At 37.0% G+C, this 13,083-nt stretch overlaps 1 protein-coding gene across 3 annotated transcripts in view; it reads right to left on the bottom strand.

Moving 5' to 3' along the window:
• Positions 1-13,083, bottom strand: part of MAP3K15 (mitogen-activated protein kinase kinase kinase 15) — a 121,379-nt gene that overhangs the window by 77,214 nt on the left and 31,082 nt on the right. For all 3 annotated transcript variants that reach the window (XM_079122814.1, XM_079122815.1, XM_079122816.1), the window contains exons 4-5: positions 5,093-5,286; positions 1,882-2,050 (exon numbers count right to left, since the gene is read on the bottom strand). In XM_079122814.1, coding sequence (XP_078978940.1) covers positions 1,882-2,050; positions 5,093-5,286 — 363 coding nt within the window. The remainder of the gene's footprint in view (positions 1-1,881; positions 2,051-5,092; positions 5,287-13,083) is intronic.

The following is a 13,083-nucleotide window of genomic DNA, read 5'->3' as shown; positions in this document are numbered from 1 at the left end:
CCCAGCACTGCAAAAAAAAAAAAAAAAAAAAAAAAAAAAAAAAAAAAAAAAAAAGGGATACCAAAAAAAGGGGGGGGGGGGGGAATGAAGGGATGATGCATGAAGGCAAGGGCAAAAGGAAACCAGAAGCCAGGAACTCAAGGGAAGAAAGTCTTCAAGGAAAGTCAATCCTTGTCCAATGGTGCATACTTTAATTATTATCACAATCCCTAATGGCACCTGTTACTAAAATCAGTTGCATCTGTTCATCACTAGGGGCATGAGTTCCTTAGCAGTTGATTATTCTTGGTCCAAGGCATAAATGGATGCCTCCATTACTGAGATTTAAAGAAGAGTGGCTAACAACCTCCAATGTGACTTTGTAAGATTCTACAAGTATTGCACATTACCCTGTGTGCCTCCAGAGGGAAAGGAGGCAGACTCCCTTAGGAATGTCTCAAACGCATTAAACTCAGAAGAGGAAATGCTCAATTTCCTCCATGGTACCACATCCCACAAGCTCTGTCTCAAGAACTCTCCAGTAGCTTCTGATGCCTGTTTCAGACTAAATATCCATATTCTCTGGGTCCTGGACATGCCTCTGCTACTCCTACTTTGTAACTGATGAGTGCTGGTAAATTAAAAGAAGTAACAAAGGCCTAAAGGACATAGCAGAGCAGAGAAGATAAGAACAAGGACAATGGAGTCAGTCAGTCTCAGTCTAAATCCTGGTTTCACTAACTGCTATGGGACTTTGGGCAAGTTACTTAATTTCTCTGTGCCTCATTTTTCTCATTTTTTTTTTAAATAAAGCTAATTTATTTATTTTTTAAATTTATTTTTATTGTAAACAAATAGGATACATATTGTTTCTGTTTGTACATGGAGTAACAGCATACCATTTGCATATTCATAAATTTACATAGAGTAATGATGTTTGATTCATTCCATTATTTTTTCCCTTCCCCCCCCACCCCTCCCACCTCTCTTTTCCCTCTATACAGTCCCTCCTTCCTCCATTCTTGTCCCACTCCCACCCCCCATCAAGAGTCATCATCCGCTTATCAGTGAGATCATTCATTCCTCTTTTGGATTTTTGAGATTGGCTTATCTCACTAACATGATATTCTCCAATTTCATCCATTTGCCTGCAAATTCCATAATTTTATTATTCTTTATAGCTGAGTAATATTCCATTGTATATATATATACCACAGTTTCTTTAACCATTCATCAATTGAAGGGCATCTAGGTTGGTTCCATAGTCTGGCTATTGTGAATTGAGCCGCTATGAACATTGATGTAGCTGTATCTCTGTAGTGTGCTGATTTTAAGTCCTTTGGGTATAGGCCGAGGAATGGGATAGCTGGGTCAAATGGTAGGTCCATTCCAAGTTTTCTAAGGAATCTCCACACTGCTTTCCAGAGTGGCTGCACTAATTTGCAGTCCCACCAGCAATGTATGAGTGTCATTTTTCTCATTTTTAAAATGGGCATAAATAAAATAAACCTACACCATAGGTTTGTTAAAAGGAGTGAATGAATTTAGGATTAGCAAAAGGCTTGGAACTATGCTTAGCATGAAGTGTATATAAACTGTTAAATTATTAATTCCTTATACTAAACAGTGCTGTATATGTGATCTCTTATTGGTATGGTCACACTAGCCCCAATATTAAAAAAAAACTTCCCTAAAACTTTCACCCTGATAAAAAAAAGCTGGATGACCTCTGACCTGGTCACAGACCCATTTATATAAAATAGCTACTTCACCATACACCTAGTAAAAGAATATCCTAGTGAGAATACACCATATACCTAATGAGAATACACTCACATGAGGAGTTCCTCATGCCAAGAAAATAATTTGTATATGCTAGCCTCAGCTAGGCGCATTTCATACCTGGATATCTCGGTAGGACAGGAGTAAATTAATGATGATGTCTGATGTCAGAACCTCAATATTATCCATGCGGAGTTTGATCCGAGCCAGCTCCTTTGCCAGCTCATCGCCCTGGTATTTCTCTCTGGCTTTTCGGATGTCATTCAACAAGGTTTCTTTGTAATAAGCACTAGAGAAAGGAACAGGAAAACCTCCAGTCATATCTATGTGCATCCAGGACCCTTCTCTTTGGTGCTCAAATAAATATGGTTCTCATTGACATGACTGAATCTAACACATGGTGACCTTGGCCCAGACCTGAGCCTCCTCAGGCAGCAAACAGGAGACGCTTCAATTTGTTATTCCCATTTTGCTGAAATGAGCCAATAATGGTAACAAATAAAAATCAGCTCGTTACAACCTTAAAATATTTTCAAAGCTGAAATATCCAAACAATATACTGAACTTTCTAACAACTTGATCTACTTTCTCTGGTATTTTGAAACACACAGAAGGCAAGAAGGTACCTAACTTGAATATTTATTTTCCCTACCAGCAAAGATTATCACAAAGCCAAACAAAACTCCCGAAGCCATGAAATATAGGGAAATTCATTTAAAAACTATTCTTATCTATTATGTGTCCCCAGTTAGTAGTCATGAAGCTTTCTCCAGTTGAAGGAGAGCTGGAAACTGGTGTCATGCCTCTGGGCAATCTAAAGAGGTGTACACAGAGACCATGTTAGGAAGCTCACGGAAAACTTTGCCTTTCACTTCTTTACTCTCCTTGTCTTATTTCACTGCCAGAATGTTTTTCTAATATAAGATACAAAATCTCATATATGAGGGCATCTAGCTAATAATGAGGATATGTAAGAACATTTAAAGCAGTTTAAATCCACACTGAAATGTGATCATAGCCTCTCACAGAGTCAATGCTAGTATCTGATACTTGGAATAAAACCTTGAAAAACAACCTAATTTGGTGTACAGAGGCCAACGTACAATGACCAAAGATTGATTTAAATATCTTGCCTATTTTCCAATTAATTTTTAAACAGAGAATGAGCACTGCCAAGCAGTAATACTGTCAACCCATTAGAAACAGAAGCTAAAATGATTTAATTGTAGAGAGAAAAATTAAGCTGTTTCTTAAAAAAGAGAGTAGGCTAAATCATCTTTCCTAGAGAAACAACATGAGACAGAACAAGAATAAATCATACTTATTTTGAATAATTATAAAACTATGCCATATAAATGTGCATACATTGAACAGCCTGGTCCAATGCTCATAATAAGACCTCAATTAACAATTAAAGAATGAAATGACATCCCACAGAAAGGGTTTTAATGTAAAAATATTAGTGCAATGCTCTCATTTTTATTTCCTTATTTGTCAACTGCTATTATCCCAATGATGAGCAAATCAGCAAACTCTGCCAGTGTTTAAAATTCTGTCATTAATTGAATGAGTCATTAAACTGGGTGACAGCCATTGCCCATTTGGTAGACTATAAAGGCATGAAAGCTATTAAAGTGTTATTAGTTTGGCCTGATGGTAAAAAGTTATACTTCAGTCTCGTTTTCAAGGGTAATTCTGAAAAATAGTTTTAATAAATGAAGAAATCTAATAAAAACAATAACTTTTAGGTAAATAAAACACTGACTTGATTATGGTTTGGGAACACCAGATATGTAATAAACATGCAGCCATTTCTGCCTCTGGCAACCAGGGAAGATGTTGTTAATTGATGTGAACTTGGAAATGGCTTCAAAGCCCTTTTTAGCATAGGACTTAAGATAGACTATAAATCTATCCAAATAGGCATGTGAGCTTAAAACTTACCTGCCATCCTATTATAGATGTTTGCAATCACAAGTTCCATTTACCCTCTCCTATTGCCAGATACCAGCCAATCATGGGGTAGAATCTACCAATAGGTATTTCAAGCCCTTGGAAATTAAAACAAATCAAAGTTCTTTTCCTCCCAATACATACATACATACACTGAATGAGAAACAAACTTGAACCTGTTTCTTGCAAAGATATGACTCATCTGATAGATTCAAGTTAGTTGACCTCCTAGTCAGACCTGAAAACATGATATTGGGAGAGCTTTCTCCCTAAACATCACTAAAATGTTTGTTTTGGAATTAGACAACTGTTGGCGTGGTAAAACTGAATGAGGTTTTCCAGGACCATGCCACAAAAAGTTTGCCATTTGCTTTTTGTGTTGGCATATGGTCACACATGTCTAGGTTTCCAGTCTTCTCCCCCACTAAGGTCTATAGAAGAAAGTATGTATCCATGAAAGAGGCAATGGGATAGAAAAAGAGAACAAAATGTGAACTTTCTGCTAATACTTCAGTAGTAACCCTCCACGGTTCAGGGTGCCATGATTTGGGCCAAAACATGACATGAGGTCCTTGAAATTTCATTACAAATCAGTTCTGCCAGTCCTTTGGATTTTCATTTGTTTTGGAAGTACAAATCCTCCTCCTTGTGACACAACTTACAGGAATAAATCCTTTAAATTGGCTTCAAGCAAAACAACTGGATTGTTGATTAAGAAGAATAATTTTTCTGCCTTTAACTTTTAGAGCGGTTTCTTGAGCATTGAGGCTCAAAGAAGGGAGTGACCTTTCCCAGGCTATGTGGCTAGGAATTGCCTAACCCAGGACTCACATTCAAACCTTTCTACCTGAGCAAGTATTACATACCACCTCTGATATAAATCTCAAGAGCACATGTCACAGTACATCCTGAAGTCAGGAAGATAAGCAGGTTCTCAAGAGTATGAGAACTCAAGGTCAGAATGACCTTGCTGAGGCATTTTAAGAACACCGGTAACTGAGAGAATGTAAAACCATGTTCAGAAATGATCATGAAACAGAATCTCCAAGTTGAAATTGATGGTTTAAAAAAATTGCTTACTTAACTTCCTTGTTTTCTAGAGGAGAAAACAGTCACAGACAAGAGAAGGTACATATCAAGGTCACACAGGGAGTCAAGAGCAGACACAGGCCCAATTCTGACCTCCTAACTCCAGTTCTATTCTTTTCATATCAGTGATTCAGATTAGTGAGGCTGGATTCCAGGATGATTTTTGAATGATTGACAAATGCTCATTATTCTCTGGGCATACTGGTCATTTCGAGGTATACTACCTCCCTGAAAGTGAAGGGAAAATTTTACAAGGTTCCCAGGGTTGTTGGTGGCTGGTAAGAATTACCATGAGGTCACATGGATGTCCTTGAGGAGGCTAATGAACCTGTCCACCAGGGGCATGCACAGCGGGCCCAGGATGGTATCCCAGTTGGGCTGCATGTACTCCGAGGCTCGCCTCTGGGCATCACTCTCACAGCAAAAATAATCAGCGCATGGTGTCACAATGTAGGGGATGAAATAATAATTTCCACTAGATGCCTGGAAAAAGAAAACAAAAATGTTGCAGAAAGTACTTGTTGCAGAAGCACAGCTATGACTTTGAGAAGGTAGGACCTGGTGGGATACAAAGAAAAAGGTATTTCAGTATGAACAACAACTTATGCAATACCACTACAAATCTATTATGCATAAAACAGGAAACCACTCAATTTCAGAAGCTCTATCTTTTAAATAATATGATAGAAATTTGGTTTAAAATGCTGAACTGACCTGTATGTCTCTGACTTTCACTGGCAGAAACAGTAGGGTTCAAAGTCTAAGAAATCAATTGATTTTATGCCCCTCAAACCAGATGGAACTTGAACCCAAGGATTATAATATAGCATATTTTTTTCTTTCAGCATAGACAAAAATATATTACTTGATAATTTGATAATTTCATACAGGTGAAATATAAACTGTTGAATAAAACTTTGGGGGAAGCATATATTAATAATTATGATTAGTTTTAGAGATCTTTTGAAAAGAGATTTGTTGAAATTTTTTGTAGCCTTAAATAATAGGTAAAAATGGTATCCTTTTTCTATGGAATAATTATAGTTTGACTAAAAATCATAATTCTTTGTAAAGCACAAGCATCTTTAAAGAGTATTATATCTGTGCTCAGTTTTTTAGCACATTTGGAGGTTAAAACACCATTCTCTACACAACATTCCTATATCATGATCAGTCATTTGCCTACACTATCATAAAAAGCAACTTACAATTTCAGACTTTTAAATCCTTATATTTCCACTTGAAAAATTTACACGAAACCAGAAATAATTCATCTGATTTCTTACATTTTTTAAACTGAACTAACAGAGGTATTTAGGTAGTTTTGACATAATACAGACATAATCTTAGAAAGGACACTTTCTCCAAGAATGGGACATAGAATAAGGGATACATTTTCTTCTAAATTAAAAACAAATTCATTAATTACATAGAAAACTGTCAGAATATCATGATCTCAGATCAAACAGACCACTTGGGAAAACTTACAACATGTGGGAACTAGTTTCAACAACATGAAATGTATATTTAAGAAGTTTTACTTTTGAATAAGATCTGCTTAGATGAAGACAGGTAGCATTCTTATTTCTAGCCTAACTTATAATATAAATAATTATATTGAAACTCTCTTTTGGATGTTGGTGGGCTTCTACAACCCTGTTATGACACATTTTGAATCCTAAGATATTTTGTTAAAAGCAATTACTGGGGTTATTCCACTAAAACATATTTTAGACCAGGTCACCTAACTTTTCCTGTAAGGACCAGATGGTCAATATTTTGGCCTTGCATACCTCACAGTGTCTGTTGCAACTATTTCACTCTGCTGTTGTAGCACAAAAGCAGACAAAGACCATGTATAAATACACAAGCGTGGCCATGTGTCAATAAAACTTTATACATGGATACAAATGCAAATTTCACATTTTTACATGTCCTGAAATAATCTTCTTTTCATATTTCCCAACCATTTAAAAAGGCAAACTAAAAAAATTTAAAAACTAAAAAGTTATTCTTAGCTCCCAGACCATACAAAAACAGGTGATGGGTCAATGTTTGTTTTAGACTAAACTTTCTCATATTGCATTATCCCTGAAAAGAGGGTTTTCTGAGAATACTTAACCTGTTGCAAAACAGCAGCTGGTGACCATCCTTGTGGGTACCAGATATTGGCATTAACCCCCTCAAAATACAAGTGCCAGTGTTATACATAGAAGGCTCAAGAATTAAGGTGTGTGAGGGTGACATCTGAGAAAGGTGGCTCAGATCTACTTCTTCATCAGTAGGAACTGCTTGCGCCAGAGAAAAAAAGACCCTTCCCCTCCCTGTAACACTTTCAAATTCTCAAAGAGACTCAAACTAGCCAGCAAACTAAAGTTTTGGTAGGTTAGAGACAAGTTTCTCCCTTATCCATGCCAGGAAAACCATGTTCCTAAATTAAATGCCATTTATAAATTCAGAAGTTAAAATATTTTTCTTCTACCTGGAATTGGTTAAGTTCATGATAAAAGCCCTCCTATTTCAGACTGAGAGGGAGGAAAGAAAGGGCTGTATCGATCAGTGAGGTCCAGAAGGTAAAATACCTTTGAAGAAATACAACCTAATTAGAGCTGGGTTGGAAATGCAAAAAGTTCCTCAAATTCTATCCCCAGAAAAATAACCATAACTAGTAAAAATTCTTTTTAATAAAGACCTTTTAAAAATGTAAAGAGTCAGCAAGGCATGGTGGCACACACCTATAACCCCAGTGACTCAGGAGGCTGAGATAGGAGGATTGCAAGTTCAAAGCCGGACTCAGCAACTTAGTGAGGCCCTAAGCAACTCAGTGAGACCCTGTCTCTAACTAAAATATAAAAGGGCTGGGGATGTGGCTCAGTGGTTAAGTGCCCCTGGGTTCAGTCCCTGGTCAAAAAAAAAAAAGTCAAGTCTCCATAAATTGTCCTAAGGCCATCCAATAGAGAAGCTATATTCAATAAAGTTTATTAAATCTTGGTGAGAACAGTGAAATTCTAAAGCATCTGAGCCATAACCAGTTCCTCTCCCATGCCCAGCACCTAGTGACAGAAGTTCTACTCTGGGAGGGCATGACCAAGATGGAGTTCCCTCTCATCCCCAGTCCAAGATGACAGTTTCTTCCTGGAAAGACCAAGCCACAAGCATTCTCATCTACCACAGCCTGGTGGTGTAGAAGCTCTATTCTAGAAGTGTGGTCAAGCAGACCAGGACTTCCTTTCTCCACACAGTCCCCCACTTACAGAGCAGAAGCTCTACCCTAGGCAAAGCAGGCCAAGAACACTGGGCTTTGATTGCTCTTGCCCCACCTCATTCATGGTGTGGCAGGCAGTTAAAAGAAGGCTGGTATCTGTATCATAGCAATAAATGAAAGGTAGACTAGACCATACGTTTTACAGAGAGAGGTAGAGAGACTGTTAAGAGGAACCTTTCCAAGGTCAAAGCAAGTCTCAAGGATTGGACTTAAAGACTTCCTACAAAGTGGCATGACTGAAATTATACCAGACTAGCCTCAAGATAACAAAAAAGGGCAGACCAATCAGCCAACAAGGGAGACTAACAACTGGTTGGAACACCAATACAAGAAGATTAGTCAGAAACGTAACAGGAAGATCAGGGAAAGAGTCAAAGAGGCCAGCTGTAACCAATGTCATTCCTGGGTGGGGACAGAGGGCTCAGAGTAACTGTACATGCCAAAAGCTATGCCCTTCAGGAGTAACATCAAAGATTACACACTAAAGAGAGAAACTGCACTGACCTAGTCCAACCAAGTCACAGTAAATAATCAAAAAACAAAAACAACATGCCCCATAGCCAGGAGAGAGGGAGGGAGATCAATATCCAGAGTTGCAACAGTATACAACCTAAAATGTCCAGCTTTCAGGAAAAAAAAAGACAAAACATGCAAAGAAACACTACAGAGTGATCCACATACAGGAAAAACAACAGGCAACAATAACTGCCTCTGAAAAGACCCAGCTATTGACCTTAGCAGACAAAGACTTGAAGGTAGCTATCATAAGTATGTTCAGAGAACTAAAAGAAACCCTGCTCGAAGAATTAAAGGAAGTCATGATGACAATGTGTCTAACAGACTATCAATAAAGAAAAATTATGAAGAAAGGAAAAAACCAAATGAGAATTCTAGAGTTGTCAAATACCATAACCAAAATGAAAAATTCACTGAAGGAGCTCAGTAGATATGAGTGGCGGAAGACTCAGTGAACCTAATATAGACCAATAGAGATTAGTGTGAAGAACAGAGAAAAAAGAACTAAGAAAAACAAATAAAATATGGAAGAGTATCATTAAATGCCATCTATATATATATATGTAACAGGAATCCCAGGAGAAGGGAGCTAAGAAATGCTGAAAGAAGTAATTGCTGAAAACTTCCCAAATTTGATGAAAAACATTAACTTCTCTACATATTCAACAAGCTAAATGAACTTCAAATAAGATAAAGAGGTCCACATTGAAACACATCATAGTCAAATTTTTGAAGACAGTGATAAAAATCTTGAAAGCAGCAAGAGAAAAATGTCATGTATGGGGGGGGGGGGAATTCCAGTAGGATTAACATCTGATCTTTCATCAGAAACAAAGACGGCCATGGGAAGACATATCCAAAGTACCAGGGGAAAAGAGTCAAGCAAGAATCATATACCCACCAAAACTATCTTTCACAAAAATGAGGGTTGGGGTTGTAGCTCAGTGCTAGCAACTTGCCTAAGCATGTGTGAGGCACTGGGTTTGAGTCTCAGCATCACACATAAATAAATAAATAAAATAAAGGTTTATCAACATCTAAAAAATATTTTTAAAAAAAGTTTGAAAAAAGTGAAGATCAAAGAAAGACAGTTCCAGATAAACAAAAACTGAGATAAATTTATGCTGGTAGATCAACCTTACAAAAATACTAAAGGAAGTTCTTTAGGATGGAAGAAAGGGAGAGTAGACAATAATTTTAATCCACATGATAAAACAAATAATTCTAATAAAAGTAGTTATGTAGACAATTATAAAATGCAGTACGATCATAAATTTCTTTTCCTTTCTTAACTGATTTAAAAATCAAACGTAGAGCTGGGTATGGTGGCGCACACCTGTAATCCCAGGGGCTTGGGAGGCTGAGGCAGGAGGATCGTGAGTTCAAAGTGAGCCTCAGCAACTAAGCGAGGCCCTAAGCAACTCAGCAAGACCCTGTCTCTAAATAAAATGTAAAAAGGGCTGGGGATGTGGCTCAGTGGTTAAGCACCTCTGAGTTCAATCCCCAGTACCAAATAACAACAACAACAACAAAAAATCAAATGTAGAAAAGGATGTATATAATCCATATTTTAGAGTTTATAACATATAGAGAGATGTAAGCTATTTGACAATAAGAACAAAAAGCATAGCACACAGGTAGGAATAAAACTGCTTTGGAATAAGGAAATGACACCATATGATAATTCAAATCCACAAGAGCAAATGAAAAGGACAAGAAATGGCAAATAAAAAGTAAATATCAGGCTGGGGTTGTGGCTCAGTGGTAGAGTACTTGCCTGGCATGCGTGAGGCACTGGGTTCGATCCTCAGCACCACATAAAAATGAATAAATAAAGGTATTGTATTCACCAACAACTAAAAAATATTTTTAAAAAGCAAATATCACACATACACTCTCACTCTCCTTCTCTCTCCCTCTCCCTATTCTCTTTCCTTTTCTTAGTTTCATTAAAAGACATAACAATAACAAAAATATTCATAAACATTACAACTAAATAATCATAAGCCTCTGAAAGGTAAGTAGGTAAATTGAAGGTGAAAGAATCAGATCTATTTGTATAAAATTATTATATCTTCAACTGTTTCCAAAACAAATGTTTCTACTGAAATCTTGTTTACATTATTCCTTCAGCAAACCTAGTCTTCCCAAACAGCACAAGAATAAACTTTGCCCCAGTCCTGCTCAAACCCTAAATAATGAAGTGTGAAAAATAGGATTTTGACAGCCATAAGATATGTGCTGTGACCAGTTCTTGTTCAAGGAGGCAGAGCAGTAGCAACAGAGACCCTGCAGTTAGGAGAGGAGGTGATCCTTGGAGCCAATTTTTAGCCATAGTTAGAGAAAAATGAGGAGAAAGAGAAGAAATGCATGAACTCTGGAACCAGCTGAGAGTTTAATAAACAGGACTGAGGAGACAGCAGGAATCTACAGACTTGGGAAGGTAAAAATACTTCCTTTGAGAAAATCTTTCAGAAACTGTATAAAAGTTTAAAAAAATCTGACAGAAAGAAAATGGGACTAATGACTACATTTTAAAAAGCAATTCATAAACTTCCAAATGAAAGCACAGACTTTTGAGCGCAAGTACTTTTGTTCTTACAAAGAGGAAGAATAGGCTCAAACATCTTCAAATGATGGACCACATTCAGACTTTTGTTGGTGGAGAGACCAGAAATTTAAAGAAAAACAATGATTAACAAAATGCATGTTCAATAGTGAACGAGGATTCGCTATTTCTAATTGTTACATTTTTAAATGAAAATATCTCAAGAATCCAGCTCATTAAAACAAATTTAACAAAGGCAGCTTAGTTTCCTACATAAAGGGGCATTAGAATCAGTGTTCTAGTCACATTAATATGTAAACTCGTATTCTAAACACTCTCCAAATATTTCTAAAAGGATGATTCTGATATAGTAAGTGAGGTCAGAGGAAAAGGTAAAAGCCACTGATCTCTGACACTGTGGGGGTAGGAAATGAAGGAATGAATCATCCTGTAAAGTTTTGAGTTCCTAACATAGCAATTCAATTTTCCAGAACTACTACCATCTATAAATATCACCACCATGAACAGACCATCCTATATGATCACTAGAAAAAAGCTTATATAGCCTTAAATGTTATGATTCCTTAATATATATATTTTTAGTTCTAGGTGGACATACCTTTATTTTATTTTTTATGTGGTGCTGAGGATCGAACCCACCGTGTCAGGCATGCTAGCCAAGTGCTCTACCACTGAACTGAGCCACAATCCCAGCCCCAAATGTTATGATTTTAAATGCCTGTTTAATATACCATCTATTAAATGTATATACTTAACCATTCTCTTATTGCTTACTTTGAAAATTTCCATCTAAGTACCACTAAGATGAACATCTTTGTATATGACATCTTTGTACTGTGGTCTTTTCCTAAAGATAGCCTCCCAGGAGTGAAATTACTATAACAAGTTTAAGGTCCTTGATGTGTGTGGCTAAGTTGTCTGCCATAGAAGATGAAGCAATTTATTTACACTCCCACCAGCAGAGTATGAGGGCATGCCAATTTCATCACCCACTAAACAGAACTGAGCAGTTTTACTTTTCACATTTGTGAGATTAGGTGAACAAGACAGACCCTATGAGCATTAAAATAAGTCAGTCTCATCCCCACTCAAAGGATTCAGAGGGCCAAGGATTAACTCCCAGCACCACTCCAACCCAGATGTACTTATCTATCTAAACCTCAGTTTTCTCATATTTAGAATGGGGAAAATAATGGTGGCAACCTTATCAGGCAGTAGAAGCTGAAATATAAATATTTCTGTGAAGTGCTTTGTACATACTGGGCATCCAATACATATTAGCTATGTACAACAGTTCTAGACCAGACCAGGAGTTGTGAACTTGGGGTCTGTTAATTTGAATGAGAAAAAAATCCATATTTGTCATCATTTGCTTTCAATTGAAATGCAAGACTTTCTTTAATCAGAAATGTAGGTAACATACTCTAGTAGTATTAGCAAAACATGAAACGATGTCACTAATAGAAATCACAGGTTTTTAATTTCCCATTATAGTTCCTGCAGATACCTTAAAATAACTTTTATACACATTGCTACTCCAAAATTATGACACATTCTAGACCTGACATTTGATATTATTTGACATTAGTATAGCAGCATATTAATAAATAAAATTTTTAAAAATAGTTTGATAACTATATTTCAACATAATTGGTCTTCCTATAATTCTTTATATTTTAGCATATTCAAACATATTCTCTAAAATGACGCACAGTCGGGTGCAGTGGCACACGCCTGTAATCCCAGTGGCTCGAGAGGCTGAGGCAGGAGGATTGCAAGTTCAAAGCCAACCTCAGTAAAAGTGAGGTGCTAAGCAACTCAGTGAGACCCTGTCTCTAAAAAAAAATACAGAATAGGGCTGGGGATGTGGCTCAGTGGTCGTGTGCCCCTGAGTTCAATAATCCCCAGTACCCAAAAGTAAAAGAAAGTT

Source organism: Sciurus vulgaris, assembly GCF_902686455.1.
Source record: "Sciurus vulgaris genome assembly, chromosome: X".
NCBI lineage: Eukaryota > Metazoa > Chordata > Mammalia > Rodentia > Sciuridae > Sciurus > Sciurus vulgaris.
This window is presented reverse-complemented; position numbering and strand designations above follow the sequence as displayed.